The sequence below is a fragment of the Ailuropoda melanoleuca genome, chromosome 13 (assembly GCF_002007445.2).
Source record: "Ailuropoda melanoleuca isolate Jingjing chromosome 13, ASM200744v2, whole genome shotgun sequence".
NCBI classification, from domain to species: domain Eukaryota; kingdom Metazoa; phylum Chordata; class Mammalia; order Carnivora; family Ursidae; genus Ailuropoda; species Ailuropoda melanoleuca.
Window position 1 is genome coordinate 6552152 of NC_048230.1, and position 18159 is coordinate 6570310.

Sequence of the window (18159 nt, forward strand, 5' to 3'; positions counted from 1 at the left end):
TATTTGACAGAGATAGAGACAGCCAGCGAGAGAGGGAACACAAGCAGGGGGAGTGGGAGAGGAAGAAGCAGGCTCATAGCAGAGAAGCCTGATGTGGGGCTCGAACCCATAACGCCGGGATCACGCCCTGAGCTGAAGGCAGACGCTTAACCGCTGCGCCACCCAGGCGCCCCAAGAATATTTTTGTTTTGTTTTGTTTTAAGGATTTTATTTATTTGACACAGAGCGAGCGCAAGTAGGGGGAGCATCAGGCAGGAGAGGGAGAAGCAGTCTCTCCCCGCCCATTGGGGAGCCCGATGTGGGGCTTGATCCCAGGGTCTTGGGATCATGACCTGAGCCAAAGACAGCCGCTTAACGACTGAGCCACCCAGGCGCCCCAAGAAGAATGTTTTGGTTTTTTTTTTTTTTAATTCTTTTTTTTTTTTTTAAAGATTTTATTTATTTATTCGACAGAGATAGAGACAGCCAGCGAGAGACGGAACACAAGCAGGGGGAGTGGGAGAGGAAGAAGCAGGCCCATAGCAGAGGAGCCTGATGTGGCTCGATCCCATAATGCTGGGATCACGCCCTGAGCCGAAGGCAGACGCTTAACCGCTGTGCCACCCAGGCGCCCCAAGAAGAATGTTTTTAAGTAGAAAAAAAGCATTGTCCAAAATCTCAGAAGGAAAATTATTTTATTTTTGTTTACGTTTGTGGATGCATCTGTTGTAGTTTTATATATTATTGAAACCTAGTGATGATTGATTAAATAGTTTGAACTATTAATAATGCCTTTGGGATGAAAGACAAGTAAGTTACAGAGAAGTACTCTAGATCCTTAATTTGCAAAAGCCTTTGTCAGTTAATTGATACAGAGAATGTAGACTATTATTTAAAATTTAAATCCCTAAACTTTGTAAGCCAAGAGAGACTACCCTGGGTGGGTAGTAAATAATATTCTAAATTTAGCTATCCTGTTCAGGCTTTAGAGAAATTCTAGGGAAAAGGTAAAAAACTAGCTGTCTTTCTTGTGAAATAATAATATAGTTGTTTATGTAACTTTTATATCTGAAATCCATTATTTTAATCCCTTTGATCACAAGTCCTAGTCAAAGAACTTTTTGGTTTGATAATGCCTTGCATTCAAAATAAAGCATATATAATAGTGACTAGTTCAATTTTAAAAGAGTATCATAAACTAAGTAATTTTTCTAATAATAGATTTTGGGAGAAGGAAAAAAATTTTAAATGTTTATTTTGTGTGTGGTTGTCTGTCTTGAATATTTCATTTGTGTTTTCTGCCAAGAAGCTTTAACTGTATTTGTCAGAAATACTTTTGACTAGAAGTTTATTATATTCTCTAATTATCATAAATGTTAAATCTTTATAGCCATATAATCACTAAATGTTTTTAACATTAATTAAAATAATTGAACGTCTTATTTGAATCAAAAGAAAATCACAGTATTGTAGGAAGGTAATTGTATTGTGAAAGGTTTATTTAAATGACTTTTTAAAAGGCTTTTAAAGAGTTTGCTGCAAATTGGAACTGGTTTGGGGGAAAAAATGAGTAAACTTCTGAGAAGTCTTTATTATAGGAAGTCTTTTTGTTGGAAATTCCCAGACTTCTTAGGAAAATGAGTATGATATTTATATTAAAAATTTTTTTAAAGTATTGATTTTCTATTTAGATAAGCCATCACAAAACTCAGAAAATGAACAAAATTCTGTTACCTTGGAAGTCCTGCTTGTGAAAGTTTGCCATAAAAAAAGAAAGGTAACGTATAAACACAATATTGGTAGATTATGTGGAATAATTTTTTAATTGCGTATGTTCATGTATATATATTGTGCTTTTAAACCTTGAAAGCTTTTTTTTCTTTCTCTTTCTTTCTTTCTTTCTCTTTCTTTCTTCTTTCTTTTCTTTTCTTTTCTTTTCTTTTCTTTTCTTTCTAGATTTATTTATTTATTTGAGAGAGAGAGTGTGCGTGTGCACATGTGGGGGAGAAGGGCAGAGGGGAGTGGGTGAGAGAGTCCCAAGCTGACTCTGCAGCAAGCATAGAGCATGGAGCCCAAGGCCGGGCTCGATCCCACAGCCCCTAGATCACAACCTGAGCTGAAACCAAAAGTCGGATGCCCAACCGACTGTGCCACTGAGGTACCCCTAACCTTGAAAGCTTTTAGATATGTTTATGGCTGAATTATAAAATTGATAACCTATTAGCCAACTTCCCAGATCTTCATGTTTTTTTCGGGGCTGGCTGAGGTATCTGCATAAAACCTTCTGCTATTATAGGAGTTTGACGATGAAGGTTAGAAGCTATCTTTTAGCATCTTAGCACATGAATTCAGATGCTTCCCTACCACTCTGGTCTCTTAGCTTACTTTTTAGCGATTTGTACCAATTGGAATTTAAATAAGGGCTGTGAGAGTTTTTCCCAGAAGGATTACCTTATGTAACACTACTCTCAGGCAAAGAAATTCTGTTGTCAGTGTTATTAGCCATTGACGTATTAATACATTGCCTCAAATTTATAAGGTGAAATCATTTCACCACAGAAACACATGTTATGGTAGTTAAATTTTCTCAGCAGCCCGCTAAAGCCAATAGATATACTTTTAGTAGCCTCAGGACCTTGGGTATTTTAAGATTAGGAATGACCTGTATAGAGGTTCCTGTTGTTGATGTTCTTCCAAAATCATTGTAAGATGACACAGGGCTTAAGCACTACTAAAGCACTCATACAGAGTGGACTAAGGTGATAGGAGATGACAATATAAGTTTATATTCAAAACTTCAAAGTTAAGAAATACCATTCCCCACTCCAGTGCAATCCTATGCATGATAAGCAGTGATGTGAACATTCTTGAAGATTCAAGCAAAAAAAAAAAGTGAATACAATTAATAGTGTCCTTTCTGTGTTTCAAAAAAATAATAGGTGTAAACATTTGCTTAGAAGGATATACGCAACCAGTTGCTAATATTAGTCGTCTCTGGAGTATAGGACCTGGGGGGGATGGGGGAAACTTAAATATTTCTCATTTTATACTCTTTTGTAGAGTAGAATTTTTTTTTAATATAATAAGAATGTATTCTGTTTTCAAAAAGAAGCTAGTATCTTGTTACAATGTCTTCCACATCTTCCAGTTTTTCAACTATTTAAGCATAACTCCAGTTATATAATTACAGAATATTATTCATAAGATGATCAATATTGCTCCTATTAAGCAGTGTTTAAATATATAGATTTACTATTTCATAACGTGGAGAGTGGTGTTTTTATAATCGTCTATTTTCATTTCTAATGGTCCTATCAATTATTTTGTTAAAATAGAAAATTTAAGGGAAAAGATTATTAATTTATATGAGCTTAACATTTTAAGCATGGTTTTAATCCCATATTTCTAATTTAAAACTATTTCAGATGATCATCAGCTAAATATTGGATATACTGTATCATTTTTTCCTTATATTGGAGAAATTCTCATTTGTTAATATTTGGGATATAGCTGTTCCAAATTTCCTTTTTGTTTCATCACAATTTTCAGAAGTATGGTTAGAATTTTAGCATGCCATTTGGTAATCATGTTTCCTGTGTCTGTGATTGTAAGTTGTATTATAATTCTTATAATAATTGCATATGCATAAATAAGTATAATTTCATAATCTTTGCCTTTGCAGGATGTAAGTTGTCCAATAAGGCAAGTTCCTACAGGTAAAAAGCAGGTGCCTTTGAATCCTGATCTCAATCAAACAAAACCTGGAAATTTCCCGTCCCTTGCAGTTTCCAGTAATGAATTTGAACCTAGTAACAGCCATATGGTGAAGTCTTACTCATTGCTATTTAGAGTGACTCGTCCGGGAAGAAGAGAGTTTAATGGAATGATTAATGGAGAAACCAATGAAAATATTGGTAATTTTTATTTTAATAGTTTTATTTTAAACTTTGCTTTTCCAAGGAAGAAAATGGTGCAGAACTAGAAGTAAATTGCATGCATTCTGAAGGCATGAAATGACCTTTATTTGCAGATATTTTACAGTATGATGAGATAATTAATTTTATGGTAGATTACCCTGGGTCTTAAATGGCTGGCTGTTGTGCTGTACTAGGTATTTAATCTGTAAAGTTCTCGTTTTTACATGAGGAAACGTATTTCATGTGGTAAAAAAAATATATATTGAACACTGGATGGAGAAGACTGGTATTTCAAATTAGTCTCTTGGGAAACAAAACAATGAATTCATTCCCCCCACACACACACAACATTTTATTGTGAAAAATTTCATATGTATATGACCGTCAAAAGAGTTTTATATAGTAAACATCTGTCTACCCACTGCTTAGATTCTGTAATTAAGATTTTATTATATTTGCTTTTCACGTATCTATCCCTCTGTCTTCCCAGAAGTTCTGAATCTACCTTTGAGGTAATCATTCAGCCTACATATAAGTGCTGGGAATACAAAGATCATTAAAACATCCAGTCGTATCCACCAGAAGCTCACAAAAGCTGACCTAGAGTGCAGCGATAGATATAAATAATTGTAGCAAAATGATGAATGGTATAATAGAGGTATATGTGAAGTTCAGTGGAGAGGCACCTTTGGGGAAATAATCTTTGAGTCTTTGAAGCACCTTTGAGGTTTTTGAAAAATAACCGTAAGTGAGGATTTTTTTCTCCTTTCCTAGTAAGGACATACACATATGGTAAAACACAAACTTGAGGAGTGTAAGTCTGGACATGATATCACAACTTAATTATAATTTGTACCTAATGTGGGATAAGGGACCATATCATAAAAAAGACCTTTGTGTTTGAATATTTGACTCATAAGAAATGTTTGTGAAATTCAGATGTCAATGAAGAACTTCCAGCTAGAAGAAAACGAAATCGTGAAGATGGGGAAAAGACATTTGTTGCACAAATGACAGTATTTGATAAAAACAGGTAATGTTGTTGGACAAGTGAGGTTCCCATAATGTTCTAGAAATGTTTTTATTCTGAAGTATAATATAGTGGTGATATTTCTTTGCCTTGTTTCTCTTTATTTTTAAAAATGATAAAACAAGTTTGTAAATACTGAATTTTTCTCTTTGTCACATAGAAAGCAATAAACATAGACGAGTTGCTATTTGAATGGCTCAGTTAAGATTGTTTATTAGCCATGTCACTTCTGAGTGTCTGCTCTTTGTGAGACACTGTTCTAGGCAGTGAAAAGGCAACAAAATCCCTGCCTTTATGGGGCTTAACTTCTAGTGGACGAAACAGACACCACCACCCAAAAAGTATATCAACTCACTGTTGGTGAGTGCTGTGAAGAAAAAGAGAATAAATGCTTGTTTTGCAGAGAAAGGTCTAGGAGAAGGTAATATTTGAAAGAGACCTGAATGAAGTAGGCCCTGTGCAAATCTTGAGGTTATGTTATTTGCTTAAAAAATTAAGGAAGAAATCTGTGTCGTCATCATGTGGCTCTGTGCATTTGGCACAGGGTAGGGTAGCATAGAACACCTGGATTTGTCATCATCTCCAGTTTTTTCACTGGGGAGTGAAGCATCTTTGTGCCAATAAAAGAACATCTAGGAGGCAAAGGCAGCATTCTTTTTTTGACAGGATCGGAGAATGGATCGGAGAATGTGCCATGAGTTCTTATTTCTAGCTTCTTGCTGGCAGTTAACACAGTTCACTGTTAGTCAGGTATAGGAGGAAGAGGCAAGTAAAGCAATTAGTATTATTCTTTAAAAAGTAGTGTTGCTTATTAGCCAGCAGGTAAAGAATGTTACAAGGCTTTTAATAGGAAAGCAAAGATGGTTAGGAATAATGCCATAAATGCTGGCTACTGTATTGCTGTATTGTCTTAGAAGAAATCACTTACTATTTCTATTAGACTGTATCAGTGTATATTAAACCAATATAGTGTCATCTTAAAGTCGGACATTTGTAGGTTAGAGATTTAAATGGGAAACAATAGAAACGTGTTTTAGGAGATGGTAGTTATGTATATGGGAGAAGCAACTAGGATGTGACACGGTGGGCTTCATTGATGTTGGTCAGTGTTCTATTTTAGGCAGCATGGGGGTGGATGTGTTCTTTTTAAAATTCTTTCTGCCTTATACATGTATTAACACATTCCTTACTGCTTTCTATTTAATGAATAAAAGTACCAAGTAGAAACCATGGAAGAATTTCCCCCTGATTATTTTGAAAAATTCTAAATTATAAAAAAAGTCAAACTATAGATAGATCATTAATACCCACATATCCTTCACTTAGATTCATCAGTCATTAACATTTTATCACATTTGCTTATTTGTCAGTGTGTAGTTTATTCTTGCGCTTAACCATTTGAAGGTTAGATTGTGACACTCTACTTCATTCCTCACTCCTAAACATTTCAGTATGTATCTCCTAAAACAAGGACAGTTTCCTTCATAACCACAATACACCTATCATACTCAGGAACTTTAACGGAACACAACAAATACTATCCCCTGTTGACCACAATAATGCCCCTTGTAACTGTCCCACCCCCACCCCAAGGGTTGTGATCTGTAGCAAATAGCCAGATCTATTCAGTCTCCTCCTGTTTGGGAAAGTTCTCCAACCCTTTGTTTTCTCTTTTTCTTGATGCCTTTTGTGACACTTTTTATTGTTGTTAATTATAATTTGTATATTGCCTTTTTTTTTTTTTTTTTTTTTTTTTTTTTACCTTGAAGTATAGTTGACACATGATATTCCTTTCAGGTGTACAACATAGTGATTCCAACGATTCCATACGTTTTGCGGTGCTCACCACGATAAGTGTAGTCACCATAGAAAGTCATCACAGTGTTATTGACTGTATTCCGTACGTCGTACTTCTCATCCTGTGACTTATTTATTTTATAGCTGGAAGTTTTTCCCTCCTAATCCCCTTCACCCATTTTGTTTGTCTCCCATACTCCTCCCCTCTGGCAACCACTAGTTTGTTTTCCGTATTTATGAGTCTGTGTCTTTCTCTTTTCATTGTTATTTGTGACACTTTTTAAAAGTGCAGGCCTGTAGTTTTGCAAAATGTCTCTCAGTTTATGATTAGATTCAGATTGAACATTTGGGGTGGGGTACCCTGAATGGTAATGTGAAGTTCTTTATGTATATCACACATGCAGGTAAAGTTAGGTTTGATCACTTGGTTAAAGTTGTGGTCACAGTATTTCTCCATTGTAACAGTATCTTTTCCCTTTAATTAATACGTAATCTCTGTGGTAATTTCAGTTTCAGCTGGGTAAATGTCCTTTTTCTCCCCAACAACCTTTCACCCAGTAGTTTAGCATCCATCAATGATTCTTGCTTGAAAAAATTATTAGTCCTATGGCAGTTGCCAAAATGTTAACATTCTATCATTTCTTCCATGTTTATAGGCATGTTTTCTATAAATAAAAGAGCATTCCTCTTCTCAACTTACCTTTTATAAGTATTTTAATCAGTATTTAAGAAGAAACCCATTTTTATTCATTCTGCTTTAATCTACTCATGTTGTTACTCATTTTAATGCTCAAGTTGTCCCAAATTTAGTCAGGGGGAGCCCCTCTAAACAGGGTCCTATATGTCTTTTTTACTTACTTTTATTTATTTTTTGTTTGTTTTTCCTTATTTTCTGAATAGTAAAATACCCCAGGCTTATATTCTCCCTCTCCTACTTCTGCTCTGGAATTGGCCATTTCTTCAGAGTCTTGATTCCTTTTTTTTGGTTTTTGTTTTAAAGATTTTATTTATTTGAGAGAGAGCAAGCATGTGCAAGTGTGAACTAGGGGAGTACCAGATGGGGTGGGAGAAAAATCTCAAGCAGGCTCTGCTCAGTGTGGAGCCCGACATGGGGGTTGGGCTCGATCTCATGACCCTGAGATCATGACCTGAGCTGAAACCAAGAGTTAGATGCTTAACCGACTGAGCCACCCAGGCGTCCCCCCACCCCTGCCTTTTTTATTTTAAGTGGGCTCCACACTGTGGAACCCCATGAAAGATTTATTTTTTTAAGTAATCTCTACACCCAGCATGGGGCTTGAACTCACAACCTCAGGATCAAGAGTTGCATGTTCTTCTGACTGAGCCAGACAGGCACTTCTAGTCTTGATTCCTTTCAGTGGAGGAAAAGTACTTACAAGCTGAGATCTGAGGAGTTAGATGTGTAAATTTTTTTTTTTATAATCTCAGAGAAGTTAAAGTCTCCTTAAAGAATGACCACAATTCAAAAGTTGTATAGAAAAAGTATAAAATATTGAGCAAAATGAAAAATTTATTCTGATTGGGGCGCCTGGGTGGCGCAGTCGTCAAGTGTCTGCCTTCGGCTCAGGGCGTGATCCCAGCATTCTGGGATCAAGCCCCACATCAGGCTCCTCTGCTAGGAGCCTGCTTCTTCCTCTCCCACTCCCCCTGCTTGTGTTCCCTCTCTCGCTGGCTGTCTCTCTCTGTCAAATAAATAAAAAAATAAAATATTTAAAAAAAAATTATTCTGAAAACGAAGTCCTCTTAAGCTAAATCAAAAAAATGACAAGGGAGAATTAATTTCAACTCCTATTAAAGATTGATGTCTCATTTTTTTAAATATAAGATCATACCCATTAAGAAAAATACCACAGCCCAATAGAAGCTTTAGCAAGAGATAAAATAAAAATGTTTACAAAAAAGGAAAATATATGTGGTTCTTAAACATTTAAAAGATAAGACATCTGAATATAAAAGTACACTGAGATGTCATTTTTTCACTTACCAGTTTGGCAGAGATCAAAAAACTGATAAAGCACTGTTGGTGAGGCTGTGGGGAAAAAAGGGCCTCCTCATGCATTACAGGTAGGAGAGTAAATTGGATTGTAGCTATCAAATGTACAACTATAAAATAGAATATTATGTAGCCGTATAAATGCATGAGGGAAGCTTCGTTTCAGTTTAGAAGTATATGAATGCATTATTACCTATACACATACATAAAAATAGCTTTTTAAAATGTTAAGTTTGAATAGCTTTACTGCTACACTGTTGAAGTAGAATCAATTCAAGGCGCACAGCATAAAGATGAAAATTCTCAAGTCTCAAAATCATTTGGTATTAAGATCAGACTTAGAGATAGACTGCCCAGATTCAGTTGCTAGTGCTGGCTACTTAATGTGTCATCCTAAGGCAAGCTACTTAATCCCTCTGCCTCAATTTCTTCTTCTGAAAAGTGGAGTAATCTACTTCATAGAGTTGGGAAGATTAAATGAAACGTGAAGTCTTTCAAATAATGCCTGGCACATAGTAAGCACTCAATAAATGTTAGCTGTTACCACCTAACAGAACTATTCCAAGACTGAGGAAGAGAAGCCAGATCTTGTGACATACAATTAATTCTTGAGCGTGGTTGAAGAATGGTGTTTAGGGTAGTAGTGTTACCAGTGTTTAAAGGTATGAAAAAAATAATACAAACTCTATGTACACACACATATATGTACACATACATTAAAACTAAACTGTGAGTATGGGCATAATTCTTTCATTCAACTGGTATTTCATTCATTTATTCATCCATGAAATGTTTATTGAGCACCTATATGTGCCAGGTGCCCCCAGGATCTTATAGTTACCAGAGTTACAATTATCAAGTTTATGGGTCATGAATGAAAGTCAAGAATCCTAGTTCAAATTTTTTCAATAGTCAGAAATAACAGAGGCATAACTCTTAGTGGTTACCTAAGGCAAGTATTGTAACACTGTTGTTATCCCATTTTCTTAAAGTATAAAGCTTACACTCATGCTTTATACTTAATGTTTAAAATTTACCAAGTTTTGAGAATTTAGGCATATATTAAACGTTAGTATAAGAAGTTATGTCTGAGTAGCTACAGTAATGAAATAATTCTCTAGTAGTAATAGTTATTAGTACAGATCATTAAAATTGCTTTTGTCAGGAATGAAGAGTAGGTATATTTCAAAATTTTGTTGGGTATGTAAGCTAGTTTATAAATTTAATAAATGCTTCTTAGTGTAAATCTAAAGATATAGAATTTGTGTACTTACAATAATACACAGGTTACTTTAAAGTGTATGTGTTTGTCTAACAGGCGCTTACAGCTTTTAGATGGGGAATATGAAGTAGCCATGCAGGAAATGGAAGAATGTCCAATAAGCAAGAAAAGAGCAACATGGGAGACTATTCTTGATGGGAAGGTATGGACTGCTTAGAAGGTGGAGCACGTTATAGTCATGAACTCCCATTTTTGATTGATGTTTTCTTTTCCAGATGCAAATTCATGTTGGAAGTAAAGAGTCCTTTGTTTTTATACTTTGAAATATACAAGTAAAGATTACCTAGTCAGAGTATTCAATGGAAAGCACCGCCCTTGGAGCCAGACTGCCAGGTTCAGATCTCCACTCCTAGTTGTGTGGCATTCTGGCAAGTTATTTAAGCTTTTGTGTCTCAGTTTGCTTATCTAGAAAACGAGGCATAGAATTGATGTATTAAATGAAATAAATATGCTTAGCACCGTGCCTGGCATAAAATAAGTGCTCAATAAATGTTAACTACAATTGTACCTGAAACCAGTACTACACTATGTGTTAGCTAATTTGAATTAAGGACAACAACAACAAACTGTTGTAAATCCTGCTCATAGTTACAGCAGGCAACATACGATGACCAATAATACATTTGTCAAGAAATCTGCAGAACTTATATGAATCATACTTAAAGTAACTTTTCTAAGAGACTTAAAAGAATAAATACATTTCTTGGGTAGGCAGATGCAACAGAATAATGATGTCATTTATTTCCAAATATGTTAGGTCAGTGTGCCATCACAAGCAAAATCTTGGGATTTTGTTTTTTAAGCCTTAAAATTAGTCTCAAGTTAACCTGAGACAGTGTGTAATAGTAGTAAGGAGTATTGTTTTCTCAGAACATTTACTTAACGGATAGTAGAACATACTATACGTGTTAAAAAAAAACAAACACCTTGAATTGTATGGTATTATAAACATAGGAATACATGAGTGGATCACTGAAGCATTGTTTTAAAATAGTTTCATGTACATTTGGACTTTAGTCTGTGATAAAATTGGTATTAGATCTGTGTGGGAAGACCATTCATTGTGAAGAACTGGTGGCTAGCCATCTGGAAATAAACTTAGACCTCATAAATTCCAGAAGACTCATAAATGTAAAAATTAACATTACATATAACTTCAGAAAAAAAGTAGGTGAATATTAATATCTTAATATGAAGAAAGCTCTTGTAAGTATGATGCAAAGTTAGCATAAAATAACTGATGAAAGTGAATCATTTCTCCACTGTAAAAATCTAAAGTTAAAAACATGATAGGCCAGGGAAAAAAGTAACATACAAAAAGCTAATGTGAATGTGTAATTTTATAAATCAAGAAGAAAAATAAGCAATCTAATTAGAAAAATAAGCAATCTAATTAGAAAAATGGTTAAAGGACAATCAAGCAATTCTTAAGGCAACAAGTATAGATGAACTAGCAAGCTTTTAAAAAGATATTCAGCCTTATTAGTATTCAAAGACATGTAAATCAGAGATAGTACTTTACTAATTTGACAAAAAGATTGACAGTTTCTAGTTGGAGATGTGAGGACACGTATTCTCACATAATACTTCAATGTGAGAATAACTGGGGACAGCCTTCCTGGAGGGCAGGCTGGCAACATGAATGGCATTTTAAATTGTGTTTATAGGCATTAGCAATTGAGCCCAGTTCCTCAATTTTGTCACAAGGTGTTACTGGTTAACTGAAAAGATGTAGCTAACAGATCCTGTCAAAATTTTTAAGTAGTGAGAAATTGGAAATACCTTAAATCTAAAAAGATAGTCATTAAAAAGAACAGTACGTTGACAAGATTTCCATGGTATTTAGTTTTTACTTAATAGTATACACATTCCTACTTTTTCTAAAATTAATGGTTACCTCTAGGTGATGGGATTTAAAATTTTTTTTCTTATGCTTATCTGTAGTGTTTGAATTTCATGCAGGTGTTCATTATGTTTTAAATTTCTTATTTAAAATAAGTTTTTATTCACAAAAAAATAAGAATTATATGAGCTGTTGGTTTTTCCCAAGAATTTGAAACAATATGATATGGGCATCCCTTTAAAGTCAGAGCATTTAGATTTGGTTCTTTTTAAAAGCTTTGTGGTATTCTTTTAAAAATAAATGTTCTGTAATTTACTAAACCAATGCTATTTTAATGGATAATACAGTTATATTAAATTTTTTTACCTTTTCACAAATGTGAATATACTAGTACATGTATCTTTATGCATTGCAGTTATTTTTATGCAGTAAATACCTAGATATGGAGAGACTTACATTTTCAAAACTAGTTTATAAAAGAACTTTTACTTCATTTCTGTCCAGAATTATAGTTTTAAGAGGATTATTTGTAATAAAGATGTAGGAGTTTAGGCTTGTATGGCAGTAAAATACAGGTTTCTTTTTTTTTTCCCCCCTAAGATTTTATTTATTTGTCAGAGATAGAGCACCAGCAGAGGGAGCTGCAGGCAGAGGGAGAAGCAGGCTCACTGAGCAAGGAGCCCGATGTGGGACTCGATCCCAGGACCCTGGGATCATGACCTGAGCTGAAGGCAGGAGCTTAACTGACTGAGCCACCCAGGCGTCCTTCTTTTTTTTTTTTTTTTTTTTTTTTTTAAGATTTTATTTATGTGAATGCACACGTGTGGGGGTTGGGGAGGGGCAGAGGGAGAAGCAGACTCCCCGCTGAGCCGGGAGACTGATTCAGGACTCGATTCCAGGATCCTGGGATCATGACCTGAGCCGAAGGCAGGCGCTTAACTGACTGAGCCACCCAGGTGCCCCAATAAACAGGTTTCTATGGAATAGCATGAAAGCAGTCTTTCAGAAATTATTTGGTCTTCTATATATGAATTGAGAAGTAAAAATTAGAAGGAGGAGAGCAGCTGAGATACTGTAATAAGAAGGTAGTAGGGATCTATACTTGGTGATTATATAAGAGAAACAAGAACACTAGGGAGTCAAATGTAATTCTTAAGTTTTTAGTTTAGGGTCACTAGTAGAATGATAATGCTAGGAACAAAACTAATTATACCTCGGAAGGAAAGAAAATAGATTCATTTCTAAACATATTTTTTGTTTAGGTTGACATTGATGTCATCCAAGTGGCAATGTCCAAGAGGCAGTTGAGATTACACAGTTTCGGAGCGCAAGTATAAAGACTGGACAGTCAATTTGGGATCATCAGCCTAATAAGTAAATCCTTAAGGATAGGTGAGAGATTAGGGCAGATAGCTAAATGTTAGGTAGGAATTAAGGAGACCCGGAGAAGAGTCATCTTATTAGTGATTAGAGGTGGAGGAGGAAAGTTAAGAGAGTTCAGAGTCCCAAAACCCAAACAGCAGAAACAAGGACAACTGTCGTTGAAGCTGAAGAAGTCAGGGAGAATTACTAATTGCTCTAAGTGTTCAATTTACAAAAAGAAAGTAGTTGGTCATCTAACAGGCTGCAAACTGGCAGGCTTTGGTTACCACAGTTTCTTTGTTGTTTTTTATTAAAACCATTTTTCATTGATAACCAACATGCAAGAATAGAAAGATTTCCCTTGAGAACTTGGATTTCTGAGTTCTTTCGAAAAAATCTGAAAATCTGATTCTGCTGGGGCTCTCTCTGCACATGGCAACAATTCATCCATTTAGGCAACCTGAGCTCTCTGGTACTTCAGTCTGTACTGCCCATATATGTGCTTTACTTCCCTGGCCATCTCTGTAGGCATTTTAGGTTTTCAAATCCACGTTAATTTTATCATAATAGATATCAGGAGGGGTTTTTTGTTGTTGTTCCTATGATTTCTTTCAGTTCATTTTGTGGAACTTTCACTCTTTTCATACGTTTTCTGTTTTAGAGGCTGCCTCCATTTGAAACATTTTCTCAGGGACCTACATTGCAGTTCACTCTTCGTTGGACAGGAGAGACCAATGATAAATCGACAGCTCCTATTGCCAAGCCTCTTGCCACTAGAAATTCAGAGAGTCTTCATCAAGAAAACAAGCCTGGTTCAGTTAAACCTACTCAGACCATAGGTAAGAAACCATCACTGTCAAAATAGTGCTTTGCAGGGGCGCTTGGCTGGCTCAGTTGGAAGAACACGAGACTATTGATCGCGGGATTGTGAGTTTGAGCCCCCACATTGGGTGTAGAGGTTACCAGAAATAAATAAATAAACTTTATAATAAATTAATAATGTTTTGCAGAGTTAGGACTTGGCTTCAGATTAATTTGTTTGCTGTTTGCTCTAATAATTATTCTTTGGGAAATATCAGCAGTTCTTTATGTTTTGTGACAGATGTATCTGGGAATTTTTTAAAAAAACTTTAAAAGCATGATGAAACATATAGTATATATATAGCACATATGTATATATGTGCTATATGTTACATAATACCTTCAGATGAGGTCTATAGATAGCCTCATGTCAATTTAGGACAAGTTTTTCCACCAAATAAATTTCTCTGAAGCTCATGAGAAAAACAGTTGGTTTTCATACCTTTTTAGATTTTGGAACTGCAGCTATATAAAGGGTTTTGAAACTGTATGCTTTTTATAATTCATGTAAAGATTTGTATATCTTGTAGGACTGAATTCAGTATTTCAGAGTGTTCTTACAGTTTTCGGGCTGGAAGAGGATCACCATAACTTGAATTTTACCAGGTTAAAATTTGCAGGAAATTTTTAGAGGAAAAACTCTTACAAACGGAGTTAACTCTGCTAGGTTAAGGCCCAGGTGCAGTGTAGCGTTCTTTCATCTTGTATCTGCCTGATGGGAACACTGCCCTCAATTGAGAGCATCTATGTGTTTTTATCTTTTTAAAGAAGACAGAAGTATTAAGACAGCTGTCTTTGACATTGACCACTCATTGTGTGTAAGTTACCGTAACAGTCAAAGAGATGTAAGAAATGGCCTGTGTCAGGGCAAAGATTTCCCAAGTAAATTGTGGTCTGGGCACTTCTTAAAATACTCTGTGGCCAGTCTAAGAGGTAAGTGTTTCAAAGAAACTGAGAAAGAAAGTTTTATATAAAACTGTCCATATGAAATGGTTAGTTATGTCAGGGAAAATAAAAACATTTTAAGTCTGTAAAGAAATATACCAAATTATTAATGGCCATTATCTTTTAGATTTGGAGTGATACTAATACAATCATTTTTAATTTAATTTTTGTTAAACCAACACTTAGTGGATGTCTGCTCACTGTTGTGCACTGAAAATACAAAGACCAGTCAAAACCACCTTTGACCTCAAAGTGCTTAAAATATTAGAGTGACTACATATAATTATTTGGGGTTACTTTCATAATGGTTTAGAATATAAGAGATGGGGCTTTTTTTAATTAATTTTTTTTTTTTTTTTAGAGGCAGGAGGGTGGTGGAGAGAGAGATGGATTTTTAAAAGGGAAAAAATGGCTCCTGCCAGTGAAGACCTTAATAACTTGAGGATGAGAACAAAAATTGTTTTAAGTGGGGGCACCTAGGTGGCTCATTTCATTAAGTGTCCAGCTCCTGGTTTCGGCTTCCGGTCATGACCTCAGGGTAGTGAGATCAAGCCCCGCATAGGGCTACACATTCAGCGTGGAGTCTGCTTCGGATTCTCTCTCTGTCTCCCTCTGCCCCTCCTGCTTGCATGCTTGTGTGCGTGCGCTCTCCCAATAAATAAATCTTTTTTTTTTTTTTAAGATTTTATTTATTTATTTGACAGAGAGACAGCCAGCGAGAGAGGGAACACAAGCAGGGGGAGTGGGAGAGGAGGAAGCAGGCTCCCAGCGGAAGAGCCTGATGTGGGGCTCCATCCCAGATCGCTGGGATCACGCCCTGAGCCGAAGGCAGATGCTTAGGACTGCGCTACCTAGGCGCCCCTCAATAAATAAATCTTTAAAAAATAAAATTTAAAAAAATTGTGTTAAGTACCATAGGTAGAAGTCTTTGAAAACTTTAATGTTTAATTAGTTTTACAAGATACATTATTTCACTTTTTATAAGCACATATTTGCATTAAATATAAAAGTATATATTTTCAGCTGTTAAAGAATCATTGAATACAGACCTACAAACAAGAAAAGAAAAAGATACTTCAAATGAAAACCGACAAAAATTAAGAATATTTTATCAGGTAAATATAGCTGGCCCTTCTTTTTTAAGTTATCATGAAATGCCTTTGTTTTGCATGTTACATCCAGAATATTTTGGCATATTTAAATGAAAAGAATATCTCTAATTTGGTATTCTTCTTTGTTTTAACTATTTCTAAAGGTGATGTTGAAACAAAATATCTTGAGATGTTTAAGTTGGTGATTTTCTTTTTTGTTTTTTATTTTAAAGTTCCTTTATAACAACAATACAAGACAACAAACTGAAGCAAGAGATGACCTCCATTGCCCATGGTGTACTCTGAACTGCCGCAAACTTTATAGCTTACTCAAGCATCTTAAACTCTGCCACAGCAGGTTTATCTTCAATTATGTTGTAAGTAACTTTTCTTGTTTCTCTTACCAATAAGATAAAAGACAATCTGACTTTGGAAAACTGTGCTTCTTGGGGCGCCTAGGTGGCTCAGTTTAGTATCTGCCTTCGGCTCAGGTCATGAGCCCCATGGTGGGCTCCCTGCTCAGCAGGAGTCTGCTTCTCCCCTCTCTCTTTGCAGCTCCCCCTGCTTGTGCTCGCTCTCTGTCAAATAAAATCTTTAAAGACAATAAAAATAATAAATTGTGCTTCTGCACAAAATGCCAAAATCTTTGCGTTTGATGGATTGCTGTATGTATGAATTACAGTGATTCAATTTACATATATTTGCATAGTGCACCTATGCTGACTTATGTAGTCCTCACATCAGCTCTTTGAATTAAGTGGTGATTTCTTTGTTCTTACTCAAACAAGAAGTAATTTGTACAAAGTTACCAAGCCAGTAAATGTCACAGCCAGGACTTCAACACAAATCTTCTTGACTCCAGGTCTTCTGACTTCCCTTTCACCATTCTCGCATTTGTGGCTCATTTAAGTTTTCAAAACATTAAGAGCCACAAGTACTTCTTAATTAATTAGAGTGGTAGTTATTTAGGGTAGGGATAATTAATATTTCCTTATTCTAAGCATCTTGCCATTCTTGTTACAGTATCATCCAAAAGGTGCTAGGATAGATGTTTCTATCAACGAGTGTTATGACGGCTCCTATGCAGGAAATCCTCAGGATATTCATCGCCAACCTGGATTTGCTTTTAGTCGCAATGGACCAGTAAAGAGAACACCTATCACACATATTCTTGTGTGCAGGTAGGTAAAAAGGTCATGCAACAAAACTTATTCTCTGACTTTTATTGGTGATGATGGAGGCACAAAGGACAGCCAGACAGAGCTACTGTTCATGGTGGGAATCATTATTTCAGATTATTAGCTAAGTGTCTGGTGTTGTGGTATACCTTCTTATAACCCTCCCCAGCCCCTGTAGTGATTTTCTCACTTCCTCCTTAGAACTTTTTCCTATGTCTTACATGTTAATGTCACTACCTCTACAGTGGTTAGAGGGATTAAAGAATTCTCCCAGTGGAAGTTATTGTGTGCATGCCTAGGAAGGAACCTGCACCAGAGGAATGTACTCTGTTTGAGAGGTGTGAAATAGAAAGAATCCTATCCCTGTCACTTAACGTTACATCGACATTTCTTTTCATCAGACCAAAACGAACAAAAGCAAGCATGTCTGAATTTCTTGAGTCTGAAGATGGAGAAGTAGAACAGCAGCGAACGTATAGTAGTGGACACAATCGTCTCTATTTCCATAGTGACACTTGTTTACCTCTCCGTCCCCAAGAGATGGAAGTAGATAGTGAAGATGAAAAAGATCCTGAATGGCTAAGAGAAAAAACCATTACAGTGAGTATTACTGTTACCACCGCTGATCGTGATTTTAGAATCATAGATGAAGTGATTCATGTTTAAAGACTGTTAGTTGTTTAATATGAATTAAACTCTTAGTGTAAAGGACCTCTTTCTAAATGAAGGAATTAATTACAAAAATTGTTTTTGATATTCTCATAATTTTTTCTTAGAAATACCAATTTGTTTTTTCTGTATTTAATAGGTATCTTTTCTTTTTCTTTTCTTTTTTTTTTTTTTTTTTTTTTTAAAAAAAA

General features: G+C 35.5%; 1 protein-coding gene across 2 annotated transcripts in view; it reads left to right on the forward strand.

Moving 5' to 3' along the window:
* SUZ12 (SUZ12 polycomb repressive complex 2 subunit) overlaps nucleotides 1-18159 on the forward strand; it is a 43192-nt gene that overhangs the window by 19428 nt on the left and 5605 nt on the right. For both annotated transcript variants that reach the window (XM_034640236.1, XM_034640237.1), the window contains 9 exons: nucleotides 1671-1756; nucleotides 3662-3893; nucleotides 4836-4929; nucleotides 10056-10161; nucleotides 13886-14063; nucleotides 16054-16145; nucleotides 16355-16498; nucleotides 17145-17302; nucleotides 17701-17899. In XM_034640236.1, coding sequence (XP_034496127.1) covers nucleotides 1671-1756; nucleotides 3662-3893; nucleotides 4836-4929; nucleotides 10056-10161; nucleotides 13886-14063; nucleotides 16054-16145; nucleotides 16355-16498; nucleotides 17145-17302; nucleotides 17701-17899 — 1289 coding nt within the window. The remainder of the gene's footprint in view (nucleotides 1-1670; nucleotides 1757-3661; nucleotides 3894-4835; nucleotides 4930-10055; nucleotides 10162-13885; nucleotides 14064-16053; nucleotides 16146-16354; nucleotides 16499-17144; nucleotides 17303-17700; nucleotides 17900-18159) is intronic.